The following is an 18174-nucleotide window of genomic DNA, read 5'->3' as shown; positions in this document are numbered from 1 at the left end:
TTATAGCATGAAAACTATAACAAGCACAAAATGGTTATGAGGTTGGTCCCAGGGACCAAGCCCGTACTGAAATAGTTAAAGCAATTTGCTGTCTGTTCTTTGTCACCTACATGAATCAACATTCTTTTAAGCCTTGTACTGAAGACACTAGAAGTATTTTTAAATTATTATGACATTACAAAGGCATTAAGGGATATGCAAGGCAAATGCACATTAACATTGGACAAATGAATAATGGCTTCTACTAATTTTCCAGGGCAATTTGCTTGTAAAATTAGCATTAAGATTTGCAATATTTTAATTGAATTGACTTTTAACTAGAAATTTTATAAAATTAAGTGAAAGAAATTTTTATTGTAAAAATCAGTAATAAATGTAATATTTAAGTTATTAAAAGTTTTGTAACCATTTTTATATTGTTCAATATAAATATCTATGTTAAAGAAAACACGGTAATAAAACATGTTTATCAAGACTCATTCACTCAGTAACTTAAGTTGAATAAAGCAGTGCATTTCTCTACATTAGTAGATGTATGCATAACTTTTGTGCAAAGATGTCTAAACTCCTAAAAAACTATGAAACTGGTAATAAGACCTGCAGGGTCACCTATTCAGTCTGCCCAAAATTAATATAACAATCAGTATTATACCACAATATAAACTGATATGCAAAACTGTAAAATATATATTGATATTTATAAATCTGCAAATTACAGCTTCACTAAACTTGATAATGATTTGCTTGAAAATTTAGTAAAACTAAGTAGCTTTCCGTGCCATTTATTCGAGACTAACACATACCTCGACTCATCAGGACTCAACCTTTCCTGAACTCCTGTTCCAGCCAGGTTAGTGCCTGAAATGTCCAACGATGTTAACTCTGGCAGACTGTCTACAATTTTTCTTAAAATTTGATTTGGGTCATCATACAAATTGTGTTGTTCTCCAGACTGGGAAATATCTAAGTGCCTATAAACAGATGAAAAAATAATTGCAATAATCAATTCCGTGTATAAGGTTTACAAAACTAAAGTAATTGAGAAATCTCGATATCTCAAATTAATATATGTTCAAAAATGTAATAAATTTGGGACAAACAACTACAATTGTTACAGGTTCTTTGTTGACTTGGTCTAATTCAACTGTAGTTTCACTCAATCATGTGCACCTAAGGTTTACCCCAGTATACTTGACTTTGTTTCTTACAATGCCAAAATATGTGATTTTATGCCCTGCAGTAGACTCAGCAAATAGTCCAATGTGGCTTTTCTAAAAACTGCATACACAAAGTTGAACTTATTTAAGATAAAAAAATAATGTGTTGTTTCTTAAAGCTATTTTCAAAATGAATTAATTTGGACTCCAAGAAATCTCATTTCTATTTTACCAAAATCTTGTATGATTAGAGTAATGAGGTTCTTGTTGGATCATGACTAGCTTATTCGATAGCTAATCAATTTCTTTATTTTCTTGTAAAATAATCATTTAAAAACTGATTTAAAATAATTAGAACATACCATTGCAGGAAATTTGGGGATATTTTTTAATTTGAGTAATTATAATGATTTTGAGCTTGCATCTGATTTATAATTTATCTCTGATATAAACAACAGTATTAAGTTCAAAGTCAGCTATCAACAAGACCATTAATTTGATATTCTTAAAACACTAGTACATAACAAATATATATAATATATATATTCAGTTCTTTATTTTATCTTTATACCAGTGATTCTTACAATTAAAGATTTTTAGAAGCTGTACTACAAATGAGTCATAAGTTCAAGAAAAGTGTAAATCAGTGTTAGAAATTTCACCCATATTTAACAACATATTTTTAAAACCCTCCCATACATGACAAGCATCTTTATTTAAGTCAGTATTCCAATCACTCAGAGCCAATTCCTGTCTCACGCCCTCAAAATTGGTTTGGTTTATATTGAATTTCATTTCAAAGCTACATGAGGGCTATCTGCACCAGCCATTCCTAATTTAGCAGTGACAGACTTAAGGGAAACCAGCTAGTCAATACCACACACCACCAATTCTTGAGCTACTTGACCATCACATTATAACACCTACACAGCTGAAAGAGTGAATATGATCGGTGTGACGGGGATTCAAACCTGTGACCCCCAGATTGCAAGTCAAGCACCCTAACCAGCAGGCTATGCTAGGCCTCAAAATTAGCCTTCCCACAATTTGGAATCAAAATGCTATTATTCTGGATCCCCATGGGTATACTACCTGAAACTTAATTAAACAATTATCATTTTTACCCCACTTTCACCCATCAACCATATCCACATTGGAGGTTAGTAATAAATCTAAAACAGCATCCAACCTAGCAAGTTCCCTAACTATTTGATGAAGAAAACCATCATTCACACAATTTGACACTAAAGTTTCCCAATGTATTAAGGAAGCAAAGGGTTGTATCAAAGGTGACCACCCAGTATTTCTGCTAATGTTAAAGCAGAAATAAATTGTTTCAGAAATACTTGGAACAGTTTCAAAACATTCTAGAATATTCTGATTGTTCTTTTCAGTTTAAATGTACATCTACTATCCAGGCAAGTTATGCAAATACACACTACGTTCATTACAGCAAGAAAACAAAAAATCAATGTAACATCTTCCACAAAATATTACAACAAAATTTGATAAATATTATAATCTAAAATTTAGTAGAGATTAATTTTCTGTGATAATATTTTTAGGTAATGTTACAATTGTAGATATTTACATATAATTTGCCCTCAAAAGCCAATATAAGTTTGCCAAAATATCAGATGTTATGTAACGGGCAGATATGGTATTTTCAACCTGAATGGCACCTAGACTAAATAGCCAATTCAGAAATATCTAAGGTTCAGGTATAACCATCCCTAATTTAGAAGTACTGAACAGAGAGAGGCCAACCAATCAGCAGAACTGGTTGTTACAGTTACAATGTTTCCATTGTGGGAAAATGTTAACCATTAAGTTATGGTTGGCCGAGCAAGCACGTGAAATCCAGAAGGTCAGAGAGTTAACATAACAAATGATTTATACTAGTTTTATTATAATAAATAATAATTATTAAGAATTGTAACTTATGCCACAATCTAGTTACACCTCTTTACTGATTTGTATCAGATGTAAATATATACACGCCAAATAACTGAAAAAAATATGCTGCAATTCATTACATTATTTGAGAAACTAAAACACAACCTTCAATATTTAAAACATTTCATTGAAAATTAAAAACCCAAAACTGGAAATAAGCAGTATTAAATAGAAAAAGACAATAATATTTTGTTTGTTTGTTTGTAGCTAAGCACAAATCTACACTGAGACTGAGTCACTGAGGGCAGTAATGAACTATGGTTTTAAATGTAAATATATATATATATGAATATAATAAGTATCTATACTTTTCAGTTACATGTAACACTGATAATTGGAAAAAATTGTTTCACACATATTCATACACGGGTCTCAAAAGTTAATTTACATGTAACAGGTTTGTTATCAGTTTTTTAGTTATTTAAATTTAGGGATAACCATGATGAGTTGAATAATCTAATGTTAAATGTTCTTTTCTACATTTTGGTTCTTAAATACAACAATAAAAGTACTGGCTCATCCACATGATAAAACTTAGCACAAGGCCACTATCTGCTTTCTGATGAAAGTGTACAGGGATCAAAATGTTACATTCCTGCACTCTCAAAGAATTTAACTGTGCTTGAGGAATTTCATCTTTTTAGTTTGCTTTCTCAAACAGGAATGCATGGTCCATTCTTATTCCTTTAGTTATGACCAATGAAAGTGAACATATTATATGGATTAAATAAAAAAAAAAACAATTCATGAGGAAATAGAACTTTACATGAGAGAATGTAATCTTCCTGATAGCTTTCCTTCAAGTGAATGTAATTTTATTTCATTATTTCTATCCCTGGCCTACATCTATTATATCACACTAGTTAGTACTTTCTGTTAAAAGTATAGTTAACTTTATACCTTCAAGTAATTCCTTATATACACACTAACTGTCAGGTCTATTTTATAAGTCTTTCAAATGTGCCAGAGAGACAAATAAAGCTATGTTTAAAAGAAAAAGGAAGAGAGAGATGAACACAACAAGTGTATTTACACAAACATATATACACAAAAGTGTAGGAAAAAATTACCAGAAAGTCTCTGATTCTTAATAAGGTTGGTTCAATTTAAATTTATTTTGGTCTAATATTTAATTTTTCTCAAATAAATCAGTAATGCAGCATAACTTAATATAAAATGCTTAATAAAATAATAATCAAAATTAATTTACATGAATATCAGATCAATATATATAGATACATCAAATTATAAATTAGAAAAGCCTCTCACTTTGGTATAGAACCTATAAGTGCACCAGCTAAAAATACAGCAAGCTGTAATAAGTCTTCATTGGGATCAGAAACAAATTCAATATATATTACAGTTATGGTTTTTATATGTACAAAACTCCCTAGCATCAGTATAAAAGTTCTTGAAAATCACGTGATAATTAGAACTATACATACAAGTATTAGGAATAAATCCAGGCCAATTTTGAGGCTGCTAAATAGTCATTTTTACAAGCAAAAATAGGTAAGAAGTGTCATAAAAATACTGTATTTATTACAATAGTTTACCTTCATGAATTATGTTAAAAAATTAGCACATTAAAAAACATTAGAAGTTTTATCTATTGGCATTATTCAGGTAAGTCACCTAATTTTAATTTTATGTTTCATCAAATTAAATTATAACAGTGCTAATCTGTGTTTGGTACAAGTCATAACTAATAGCTGTGAGTATAATTCACTGAAAATAAACATTATTCACAGGATATAGTGAGCTATGATTCACAAAACCTAATGATCTGTGTGCTTTCAAAAGATGTACCTTCTTTCATCAGAGCTGAATTAAGAAATGACATCGTGAATTATAAATCATGGAACTCTATACCTATACACAACATGTTTGAAAGCTACAAGCAACTTAATATAGGACAAATTCAATATATCTTTCCCATGCCATAAAATGTGTAACATATGCTGTCTAAACAAATACGTAGGAACACTATTATAAAAATTAGTTATTTTTCTACACACTCAAATAAACCTACGTTTATGAGCTTTAGATAACCAGTTACAATAACAATATTCCTAGATACAGTCTGCAAATTACTTTTTAAATGTAAAATAGTACCAATCATTTAAAAAAACATTTTGACTGCATAAAAAAAGCATGCACCTAACTAAATATGGCTATAAAAAATTTGTTTAAAAATGACATTTTTAGTTTTATTGTATTAATTATCACTTACCTTAATTTCTTCAGCTGACATAATGTTGTGATAAATTCTTCCAGTTGAGGCACATTATACAATACAAGAGATGTTAAGTATTCAAGTTTTTTAAGATAACTCAAGTCTTTGACAGGAACACAAGAAGAAAGATCCAAATGGGTTAGCATTTTTAATGGTTTCAAAAGTGTCGAAAAAAAATTATACTCATTTGGAACTTCAAGGCCTCTGAGAATTAGTTTTCTCAGATTAGGAGTTTTCAGTATATATGTATGTGTTTCAGTCTCTTCAGAGGTGTCAGTCAAGGATAGATCAAGAAATGAGAGCATTGAGTGAAATATTTGGACACTTGTTCCAATGCACAATGACAATATACTTGAACCAGCATTATTGATTATTTCTAATGACCTTTCTGTCAGGCCAGAGCAGTTTGAAATACCTAGTTCTACTACATTGTGACGAAGCACAATTTCTAAACCTACATCAGTAATTTTAGAATCGTGAAAATCTACCTTTCTCAATCTCGTTCTAATAGGATCTTTAAAAAGATGTAAAACTGTATCATCAATTGTTTGATGCATATCTTCTCGAAATACATGTAACATTCTTTCACATATCCCAAGCTGAAGGGAAATACCATGTCGTAGACTACACGTATATGGTTCATTTTCTGAGACTATGTAGCATATGATGTGTTGATTTTCAAGACAATACTTTATACAAATGTCAAGCAAGGAACTTGGACTATAAGGTTCCCATACAGACCTCAACCTTGGAAATGCTGTCATTTTCTTAGCAAGCACTTCAATCAATGGGAGTATTTTATCTACTCACATAGATATAACATGTTTTTAAAACAGAATAAAGTGCAATTTTCAGGACCTTTCTCCAATTCAAACTTCACAGGTCTTCATTGAATGTTTCACCTGTATTTCATCTTTAACCTTAAAACAAATCAAAGAAAAATCAGCACTTGTAATTGTTAAAATGAAAAACCTAATGTACACATCATCATATAAAACAAATTTTCATTTTACTGTTGATAGTGCTCTCAAAGATAAAACTTTTACCCAGTCTCATGAACAATCAAGACAAACAAACAAGTGGGACTGAGAAGTTTAATTTTTGAAAATCTTCTTACATTAAACAACTTCTATATATGTTACCAAACTTTGTTTGTGTTTTGTATAGATATTTTTTACTACATCATATGCTTGAGTGGGATTATATCTAATTTATTATATATATACCATTTAGAGATACAATAATTTAAATTTGATACTTAACTTTCCCAAGCACAATATATCATTCCAAACAAATTTAAGGAACAAGCAAAAGCCCTTCCCTATAGTTACTAATGACCAGATTGAAAAACAAAGTTTAATTATTGAGAATGGAAGGTACGTAATAGCTCATAGGAAGTAATCTTCAATGCAAAAATGTATATTCATTTTGCTGAGGAAGAAAAGGGGTGGTTGTAATGACAAAAAGAAACTGATTTTATTAGTTAAGAATTTATGTTTGCTCTTGATAGATGTATTTCAGAGTATCATATTTAGCTGTAGTCTTAATACAGAGGAAAAACTTCTTGTTATTCCTGACCTTATATACACACCCCCTTATATACACACACAAAGCTTTATGTATGTTAAACTAAAAACATTTCAATTTGACCACTTTAAAATGTACAACTATGATGCAGATGTTCAAAATAGGAAGAGTGGACAATCTGCCTTTAGGCCAAATGGTTGTTTTCTGGAAGACTGGTGGCTTGAATACAAATACTAGAGGTCATTCTTACAAGGCCTAGATGCAAGCTTGTTCTTAAACAAAATTTCTTTACCATTAGGGTGGTTAATTTGTAAGATGTTTTAACAATGAAGTAGGTGATATGTGTGTAATTAGTTAAGATTTAGATTTTATAAAATCTTTGTAGGGTGAGTTTTCAAAATCAAGAGCTAAATTGTATACTTTTTAGAATCTGAGAAGTTTACGGATGACCTCAATGAGTTGACTACTTCCTTGTCACTGATTTGTTTGTTACTCTTATATTTTAAGTTAAACAACATAATTCTCAATTTTAAAGAATTCATGTTATTTATAAGTTAAATTTTACATTTTTAGAATCTAAATGAATTTAAAACAGGTCCTAACTTCTGAAATAATACAAAGAGGTTTCTCTGTTTTTATCTCATGCTGTCAACAACCACGTGATAAATTTTTGAATGTCCTTGACACATTGCAAAGCAAACATCAACTTACTAATAGTTCTCAACTCTTTCACTTTCCACATGACCTACTACACCTCCATTAAATGTATATAAACTCTGCATATACACCATAAGCCAGATTTCATAATTGCAGTCTTGATGGAAAACCATTTATCTCCCAGTTGTAGTGAGGTGGGTGGGCATGTATTTCAGAGGTACCTGTTTGAAATTAATTTTGATTCAAAAAAATGCAAATTTCAAAACAGGAAGACTTACCTTTGAAATAAAACATCAAAATACCCACAATGAAATGGAGGATGAAACCAGAGAACTACAGAACTACTAGTTCACCAAAAACTACACTCTTAGGCAGGAAGGTAACAACCTAGATAATGGCAATTGATAGATGTGATAAGCAGAACTTGAATAAAATCAAGAACTAGAGTGAATGTCAATGGACAGGATTCATAGGAAAAATGAGTGGAACAGAACAGATTCTAAGAGCTTGGAACAAGTGAGGACACTGAAAAAAACAAAAAAACAGCAAGGTACTTCATTACCATAGACACCCTATAATTAATATATAAAAGGGGGTTAGGTGGCATGCATGTACCTGTGAAGCTTTCACAGTGGTGGTTTAACAGAAGCCAGGATCAGAATACAATACAATATCCTGTACCTCTAGTGGAAACTTCTTTAAGGAGTAAGCCAGTACTATTTAGTGACTATGCATGCTCCTATGGCTAAGGCACTTACATACACATTGGAAAAGGCCAGCCAAGCCAAACAAAACCTGCATAGTCAGTGCACACCAGGAAGAATTGAAAAGATCTGGGCAGATTCAAGGATAGGCTCTACAACACTAGAACAGTGCAGTGGAAACACTGAACTGGTTTTAAAAAAAAGTATAAAAATAATACAGTATGGTGTTCCACATCCTGGCTTTGAGCTATGAATATATGGTAACAGAAACTAAATCAGTGAGAGCTGCAACTATGCAAGACTACAAGATAAAAATTTGATTCTGATGAAAAGAATCCAGAAAACAAAAGTAGCTAATAACTAATAATTACCTTCAAGAAATAAATCCTCAAAATGAAGCAAATCACAGCAAATCAAAGAAGACCACATGGAATACCTCCCTCTCCATATTACAACAAAAAAAACAATCTGAGCATCAAAAACTTGAAGACTAAGACAAAATCCTAAAAGGCTATTAATTTTTAGCTGATTTCTAAAAGAATCAGCAATGAACTAAAATCAGATGTAAAATATAAAAGATTTAAGAACTGAACTGTCTAACATAGCATTAGCAGCCTAAGGCATAGCAGAAATTAGCTACAAGGTAATTCAGAAATAAGAAAAATCATATCAGCAGAAATTTCTTTGGTATTAGAATTAGCTAATCAACCCTGTTCTTCAGAAAATGAAAAGGCCTTTGCAAAAGATTGTTTTTTATTACTGTCATGAAAGCAACCACACAAATGTGAAACCTGTCAGGGATATCAATAGTCAACATGAAATTATGGTAGCACCAACCTTTAAAGAGCACCCCAATATTTCAAAAATCACATTTTTCAAATTTAGCCTAAATCGAAAGTTTAACCTCTTTTCTACATAAATAACTCATTTTTGTCCTAAAATCTTTACTAATTAACCTGTAGTAAGTAATTAAAAATAAAAATCTAGTCTGTTTTCATTCCGTTTCTACTTCACCATTAAAGCCAATATCAGCATGAAATTTAGCACACTTGTTGATATTCTTTTCCATAGCATGAATTTTTTAAAATTTAAAATTTTTTACCAATTGTCTTGTTATGAGTCTAATTACCACTAACGAAGGCATTAATTAAAATTATTTGCCTATAGCTTGTTAACGTTGCAGAAAATTTCAAAGCTTTAATTCAAGCTATGAGGAGGTTCACAAAGAGCATGTGTATCAATTTTCATGTTTTTATCATTCTCAAGTTATGGTGTTAAAACAGTTTATGTTATGTATTTCTTTATCCCTGTCACATTAATTATACATATGACATATATCACTGAAAGTGTACTTTCAAAGATTGTGAAATCATACATTTGTGCTCAACTTGAAGGTTATAAAAAAAGTCTTTAACAGTGTTTCCTCAGTATGTAAATTTGCCCAGTTTTAAGGGTCAGTGATACCTTAAAGGCTTGGATATGATAATCGAAAAAGGTAAACAATACAGCCACAGGAACTCTCTGCACACTAGAGGTAGACTACTTGAGTAATAAGGAGCCCCCCAAAAAATTGTAAAATTTCAAATATTGGTAAAAACATTTGCAAAAGTAGTTAACCCTTACTTCAGAATTCATAATGAGCAACACTTAAGCACCACTGCCAACAATAAAATCTAGATTACAGAAAGAAATCGAGGCTTATATACATCCTCTTGATGATGCATGTGCAATAAGTCATATGGAAGGTGGGACACTGGAGAGTTAACACATTTAGAACTTTAGTCACATAATTGTTGACACATGAAATCAACTAAAAAAGAAAAGGCTTTCCATATTTTAAAGGTACAACAGTCAGCATGTTTTGAATTCTTCTTCTAAATAAAATATTACTACAAAAATTTTTCCATAGTAAAAACTGAAGACTTACTGAAAATATGTATGCAAGTTTTAACAATATACATTGTTATTCTCATATAAAAATAATAACTAATGAAATATCATTCTTGAGAAACTAGTGAAAACCCATATTTTACCAATTTGAATGCTAATTTTTGTGTATCGTTTCACTGAGTTCAAAGCACTTGGATGAGTGAAATTTGTTTTAGGAACTTTTCTAACCTCATTTTACTTAAGAAGACAGGAATGATACAGAAGAGTTGTATGTACATGTAACACTTTGAGATTCATTTTGAAATAAAAATGGCAATTTCAAATATGAATGTTTACATTTACCTCCACTAAAACTTTTTAGCAAGAGTCCTTCCCCTAAACTCCACTGCTAACTCTACAACAACATACCAGGTAGTCATGCAGACCTGGGATAGAGACTAAAAAGTTCTTATCAAGGAAGCCTCAAATATCATAAGATGGGGAAGACTGCACTTTTAGTAGGGAATAATTAGCAAAATAGGAGAAATGGATAGTTATGGTAAAGGTAGCTTTAATGAAAGTAAGAATGACAATTTTGGGTTTACAAGGGTAACCAATATTAAAAGTTAAGGCTACATGGATTATTCTAAAGTCCTGATTATAAGCTATTAATTAAAAACATACTTTTAAAAGAGGGGCAGTTCTCTATACAATGGATAAGTTGAAACATGTTGAACTGAAGAGTTGAAAAAGGAACATCAATAGGTTTAATGTATACAGGTTACAATCAAAGGTTTCAAAGGTAGGAATATTATAACTGACAGATGCTAGAGGCTACCCAATCAGAAAAATAATTCAATGAGAGATTATTAAATGAGATCATCGCTGTACTGATGGAATAAACACAGCAAACATTACATTCAGACATACTAATTGCAATCAAGGGAATCAACTGCTGAGGGAGAAAGATTTCTTGAAGTAATTCAGAATGCTTTTTTTTTGGCATCTAATGGTCAAGTACCCAACCAGAAAAAATGCAAGTTGAGATACAATATGATAATAAGAGTTAATATGAGGAAATTATATGGAAACGTTATCCTTGTACAAATAGGTTTTATATTATGCTACATGTTTAAATCAATAAAAATGAAATTTTTGTTCCTGTTTTTCATAGTCAATTTTGGAGCTGTGAGACAAAATTTAGCATTACTACACTGGGATAACGAGTTAAAAGATTATATCAAACAGACTGAGAAAATGTTTAAAAATAAAGTGATTTTAATTGAAGACATGAAGTATCTTCTGGAAAAAGAAAAGGATAACAGGGAAGGTCAAAACCTAATGGATTTACTAAAGACATAACAGAGAAAATAGGCACCACAAGTACTAAGATAAAAAGATTTACAAAACTACAGAAAAGCTAGATTTGGTTAAAAAATTAGGAAATCAAAAGGACTTATGAGAAACAGCTTGCTCATTATGTTGAAACTAATATCAATGTTTTCATTATGTTAACTCTTTCAGTATCACGTTTAAATATAAACAACTATCTCAGTACTATTTTTATTTTTAGACACAAAATAAAAATAATTAAAAAGGACACATTTGAATATTTTTTTTTATTTAAAACTGCATATACAAATATATATATATCCCTTTGATTCATACACCCTTAGTCTCACACACACAGTATCAAATATATTTAAATTAATATCATGATATTATTATGCTGCTCTTGTCTGCAGAGAAGCTCATTAAAGTTTGAATGCCAGCCCTAGGAAGAATATATACATACCATAACAAAAAACTTTAAACTATTGTGTATATATAAAGAAATACATAGATATATTTCCTAGATGTACTTCTGCAGGGTTCCTGAAAGTGTTTATTTCAAGAGTAAATAAAACCAAAGTTACGAGTAACAAATATTTTTATTTCTTGCTTTTGAAGTTTTTGTGTCATGCTGTGTTGTAGCCTACAGAATGCATAATTATTTTCATGATTCATGACATGCACACGTTTTACTGTTACATAGTACAAATTGAAACATTAACTATCTCTTATGTAACATCATATTAGTGTCTACTTACTGACTGACTGACAGACAACACACTACTGTGTGGTGGTGTGAATGGTTAAAACAGGAGACCTCTCCAGGCAGCTTCAGCCCCCTTTTGTTGAAATTAAACACCAATTTAGTTTGTGGCAGCATTAACATTAACAAGTATCTATATTTATCAGTTCATACATGGGATAATCTACATGCTACTAAATGTTTGAACTTTAAAATCAGATACTGTCCCCATATAATTGGTACCAGTAAGTTATATGCACCTGACTTAACTTGCTTTTCTTGTCCAAGGATTTTCCTGAAAAGCAGCCTTTAAGATTTTGTTTGCTTTATTTCTTTGACTTCTCAACATACTTTTTTCAAACTTTTGGTTTGGAGTTTTCCCCTAAGCATGGTTCAACTTTTCTCAGTAAAAACAATCTGAAAGCATGGTTTTACATGAGGAAAATGTATTCTTATGAATCATTTTTCTTCAAAGATGTTACTTCTTATGTTGATGAGGATGAAGGTGTAGATTTGGTGCACCTGGATTTTTGTATAAGCTTTCGACAAAGTGCTGTATAAAAGACTAGTAAAGCAATTTATCTCTAGGAGTGTGTAGGATAAGTTAGCCCAAAGGATTATCAGTTAGTTAATGGAGAGGAAGCAGACAAACAAACAAAAACTAAAGAGAACAAAAATCAAAGTTTCATTAAAGAAGCAAATCTCAGTAAATTGAACACGTAAGAAATTTAAACAAGTCCAGTCAATACATTGCCAAAGAAAAGAAGATTCACAAGTGCAAATGCACAGAGAGTGGTAATGTGCATAGAAGTGTGTCACTTTTGCAGCATGATGATGACAACATGCAGTGGCACAAATTCATGTGAAATTAGGTGGGAGTTTTCACAAGGCCAGTGGCATGCAATTCTCTGTAGCAGAAAGTGCAGAGGAGCTGAGGAAGATAGCTAAACTGTGTGAAGAGGTGAGTATTAGGCTCTCTGTGCTCTGCCCACCACGAGTATCGAAACCTGGTTTCTAGAAATGTAAGTCCACAAACAAACCGCTGTGCCACTGGGGGGTATTCATTTCAGAAACAGCCTTGAAATATCAAACTTTTATTTTACATAAACTGAAAGAGCAACTCAACCTAGAGATTCTTGAGGTTGTTTTTTCTGATCAGTTTATTAAAGATCCTACTTATGGTAAAGAGTATATGGTCAAAAATACAGTTGTGGACAAACCAATAGATTAGTTACAATCATAACATTATTGCCCTACATGCAGAACTTTCTATTAAAGCTAATTATAGTATTAACAAGTCTTTTCCTCAATTTTAGAAAAAATAAATGCTGATATTTGAAGAGAGTGAGTGGGTGCCTACTTTTCATGGGAAAATACTGTTGAAGACTGGGATGTTGTATTAGTTTGATAACCTATGTGAAACAGAATGTGATTAGTGGTCTTGATAAACCATTACTTGTTGGGCTTATTAATCACTTGAATATTTTCCCATGAGACTTGGATAGTTGAAATAATCAAAAAACAGTAATGATCAAAAACACTAACTTTGATTAGTTGGTTATTTTCATGAGATTAATTGAGGAATAAATGCATGAAAAAAAGTATTAAAAAATGTGAAAAATGATAAGCTTACAAAAATATATGAAACCTCTTAGTAAAATTAAAATTTACTAAAATGAAAAGAAAGCTCGTTATGACATAAATATCAAGTCTGACTGACTTCAATGATCTTTATTTTTATGTAAGTGCATTATCAGAGTAAAGGTTAAGGACTAATCTTCTTAAAGGAAACATTAAAGAGAACAGGAACACGACTTAAATGTTAAACAATTTTTAGGTGTAATAGAAGAGATTTCCAAGAAGGTCATTTTATTAAAAACAGAAAGAATTGTATCTTAAATTAAACATGTATTAATTACAAATAACATAACAATGTTTAGGAAGAACAAGGGACCTATTTGGTCCATCTAGGCTGTCCCATTCTCTAAACTAAAACTCTTCAAAAAATATATAAAAACCCTCAAAGCCATCCCTTATCATTCATATAGCTATCAGGCTTTCTCTTAAACTCACTTAAATTTAATGCCTCCACAACATCTGAAGCAACCTGTTCCAAAGGCCAACTACTCTTTTAGAAAAATACAACTGTCTTTTTGAAGATGACTCCTACCCTGCCAAAATTTATATTTATGCCCCTAGTCCTACCATTCTCCCAATTAAGTATGAAAACAGATGATGCATCAATACTATCAATTCCCTTAACAAGTTTAAACACCTCAATCAGATCACCTCAAACTCTTCTTTTTTTCAAGAGAAAACAATTTCAGATATCTTAACATCTCCTTGTATGACAACCCCTCCATAGGAGGGTTACAAGAATGTTACTCAATGTCTTTCCTGAGGTAAGGAGACCAAAATTAAACACAATACTCCGAATGTGGCCTAATCAATGACCTATACAATGAAATTATAAACTCTTAAGACTTGTGTTCACTATTTCTGCAGATACAACCTAAAATTCTATTTGTTCAACCACTAGTAACAGTAGACTGCTTGGATGGCTTCAGAGACTGATCAACCAGTACACCAATATCCATTTCTTTCATAACATTATCAAGGTTATTCCCATCCAAATTATACTTATAATTCAAATTATGATAACCCACATACATTATCTTGCATTTATTGTACTCAAAACCCACTTGCCATTTATTCACTCAACTCACTAAATGACCTAAATCCTAAACAGCATCCTCCTCCTCATAACCACCAACAACTTTTCAAAGAATTTTTAAAGATTTGTAAGGCAAGATTTTCCCTTAGTGAATCCATGTTGAATATCCAATAAAATTCTAAACTTTGTTAAACAACTTTGCAAAGCATCTTTTATCAGACTTTCTAAAACTTTTCACACAAGGTGACTTTCTAACCTTGAAACCCATTACGTATTACTGTGACTCACCTAAAGATTCAGCTTCTTGACTATCATTTTTATGTCTTTATTCCCAACAGGATGAAGTTCATTTTACCATCTCTTTTAAAAAGATACAACTCAAGCCTTGAACTCATCCATCTTATTCCGAACACTCCTCGCATCAGAATAACAGCAACAAAGCTTATCATAAATTTGACTGACCTATCTTTGAAACTATTACTAAACTTACACTCTTAAATATTTTCCCAATTTCCTTGTTGCCGTTGCAATTTTAATTTAATCTGTCATTAATGAATTTCTTTAGAGCTTCCCTGAATATTTTGTTACTTAGCATTCTAAAGTGGAGCCCTGCTCTAGCATATAATTCACCCTAGTCTTGAACACTATCCTAAATGTTTGACCAGCTCAATGTTTCATTTAAACACTTAGCCTTAGATCTTGCTATGTAAGTTGTTCGTACATCTAGCCTGGGTGAGTGAAAAACTCCCAACATGGTTACACTCATATAACCTTTGAGGGACAATACATTGCACTTTGGCCAATCATGAATGACCCAGTCATTTCATCAAACATCCATCTGCCTATATCCAGCTCTAACTCTCCCAAATCCTCATTAAGCCCTCTCTTAAGCTCTTCCATTCCTGATATGTTTACCATATCTGAAGGCAATCTATTCAAAGGGTTCACCACCATGTTTGAAAAATCAAATTGCCTAATTTTCAAATGACTCTACCAAATCTTTAATATGTCTCCTAGTCTTATCACTATTATCATTAAACACAAAAAAGATGATGTGTCACACCTATCAGTTCCATTTATAAGTTTGAATGTCCACCAACAGACCCTCTCCAACCCTTCCTTTCTCAAGATAAAATAGTTTAAAAGACCTTAATCTGTCCTAATATGACATCCCCATCATCTCAGGAGTCATCACTGTAACCCTCATTTCAACCCCCCTTCCAACAACTCAATAATTAATTTTGCAAGTAGCATAATTAAATTCTACCTGTCATTTATTTGCCCAACTTGCCTAATGATCCAAATCTCTTTGTAAATTGACAACATCTTTCTCATAGCCAAATACACCCAAATTGAATATCATCAGCAAAATTCACTAATTTGCTGACCATTTACTTTAGAAACATTCAAAACTTACAACAGGCAAACAGTGGTTTCTATGTCTGAGTATGAAATGTTTAAATGTGACTGTAACTAGAAGTTCTAGTCAGAGACCAGTAGGTTGTTCATGTTACAATGACAGCACTTCAAAGACTGGTAGACAAGTATTTCCATTTTATTTCTGCACCTAACATGCACGGTTCGATGAAGGATGGTAGCATTGGTCTGGAGAAGCTTCCACAAGAAGGTGCTTCTACTGGTGGAAGTTCCCCAACCAGTGTCACCACCCTTCAGCAAACCACACATATTAAATGCAGAAATAAATTGTAAACACTTATTTACCAGTCTTACATAGATATGGAAGAGTTGAGATTTGATAATTTCTATTGTAAAAAAAGAAATATAAAGGAGTTGTTCATACATTTTAAGTGAGTCTTCTGATGAACATCTTCTATCATCATTCATGCCTAGAAGCACTACAAAAAGAGAATGCCCCTTAGTATCTAAAACTGAACTGTCAACACAATAATGTGCTTTACTTTAGCATATGGTAAGCAAATTCTAATCCTAGTTTTTCTATGCTCCCTACTACAAACAACTTTATCAAAATACTTAACAAGGGAGTTCACAATATCTACAACTCTTAATCACCTCCTTCCTCATTACAAGCAACCAAGTTCAAATCTATTAACTGTTACTTCAACACTAATTGCCTCTTATAAATCTTTCTTTTTTCACTACTATGTACACTTGTGAATTTATCAAAGTTATCTCTTAGTCTAAGTTTAACATCTCAAGCAAACAAGATATGCAAAAGCAGAAGTACTTTAAAGATGTTTAAATGGGTATCAATGATTTTTGAATAATAAAATACAGTTTCAATTTTTACTTTTTCCAAAAGTAGGTGTGCAAGAACAGCCTTGAATGATCAAATGGTCCCTTTTGTTTGTATAATATATGTTATGCTACTCAACTAACTATATCATCAGTATATCTGTATGTTTCCGAGCTTTTTAAAAACTCAGCCAAGTCCAAAATTCTCAAATAAATATAATTTAACTAAACCCTAGCACCTATTACACACTTCTTATCTCTGAACCACCTCCAACCATACAATTAGTATTGCTAAGTCTGAAATTATTCTATCGTTAATCTTAACAGTCTCAATTTTACTAAACTTTTGAAATTATATAAATTGTTAAGCAGACAGCTGTTTTACGAAGACGTGAGTTATATAATAAGTTATATTATAATTTATATCACTATCACTATGTATTTCACTATTTCAATATTTGTATGTATCATACTCTACATAATGAACACAGGTTTTTCCCAATTTCGACATGAACTTTGAAAAATTCTTTTATCAATACCACACCTAATTAACTGGAAAACACGACTATTTATATTATATAAATATTTACCCAAATTTATGTTTAAAACCTGCCTATTCGTTTCTTATATTGAGGCCTGATTACATCTGATTCACTAAATTAATTTTCTTACTCATACGTTTCTTTTTACTAATGGTTTTATTCGCTAGGGGAAAATTGTTATATTCTGCTGTTGTCTAGTGTTTATGTTAATACAGAAAATTTAATAATAATTAATAACTAAAAATATGAAAAGCAAATTTCAACATAAATATACATATTTTATTCAAACAAAGCGGAAATATACGATGTAGAACCAAAGAAGAAATAATATTTCGTTCTTTAAGTTTCACTACAATAAGAACGAAACTGGGAGGTAGAATTTCTATACTAAGGTTATTTAAAAATGCGAATATATAATAAGTAATTTCCAGAACAAACAACAACAAAAAAACAAAAAAAAACATGAAAGCATTCATGTTGAAGAAAACAATGTAGAAAAGATAAACGATCACCACTCAACACTTCAGAAAAGTGATGTCATCAAGAATGAAATTACTTACTCTT

General features: G+C 31.3%; 1 protein-coding gene across 3 annotated transcripts in view; it reads right to left on the bottom strand.

Moving 5' to 3' along the window:
* Positions 1-17754, bottom strand: part of LOC106466008 (protein zer-1 homolog) — a 56427-nt gene extending 38673 nt beyond the window's left edge. Inside the window, exons 1-4 of one of the 3 annotated variants that reach the window (XM_013926256.2) lie at positions 17659-17754; positions 16656-16710; positions 5347-6269; positions 804-971 (exon numbers count right to left, since the gene is read on the bottom strand). In XM_013926256.2, the coding sequence (XP_013781710.1) occupies positions 804-971; positions 5347-6113 (935 nt within the window). In that variant the 5' untranslated portion in view covers positions 6114-6269; positions 16656-16710; positions 17659-17754. Of the gene's footprint in view, positions 1-803; positions 972-5346; positions 6270-12196; positions 12278-16655; positions 16711-17658 lie in introns of all 3 variants that reach the window. The other 2 variants (XM_022393967.1, XM_022393966.1) reach the window with 2 other exon arrangements.
* Positions 17755-18174: the final 420 nt, after the last annotated feature.

Source organism: Limulus polyphemus, unplaced genomic scaffold (genome assembly GCF_000517525.1).
Source record: "Limulus polyphemus unplaced genomic scaffold, Limulus_polyphemus-2.1.2 Scaffold2120, whole genome shotgun sequence".
Taxonomy (NCBI): Eukaryota; Metazoa; Arthropoda; class Merostomata; order Xiphosura; family Limulidae; genus Limulus; species Limulus polyphemus.
Note: the sequence above shows the minus strand (reverse complement) of the source record. Positions and strands in the feature narration are given on the sequence as shown.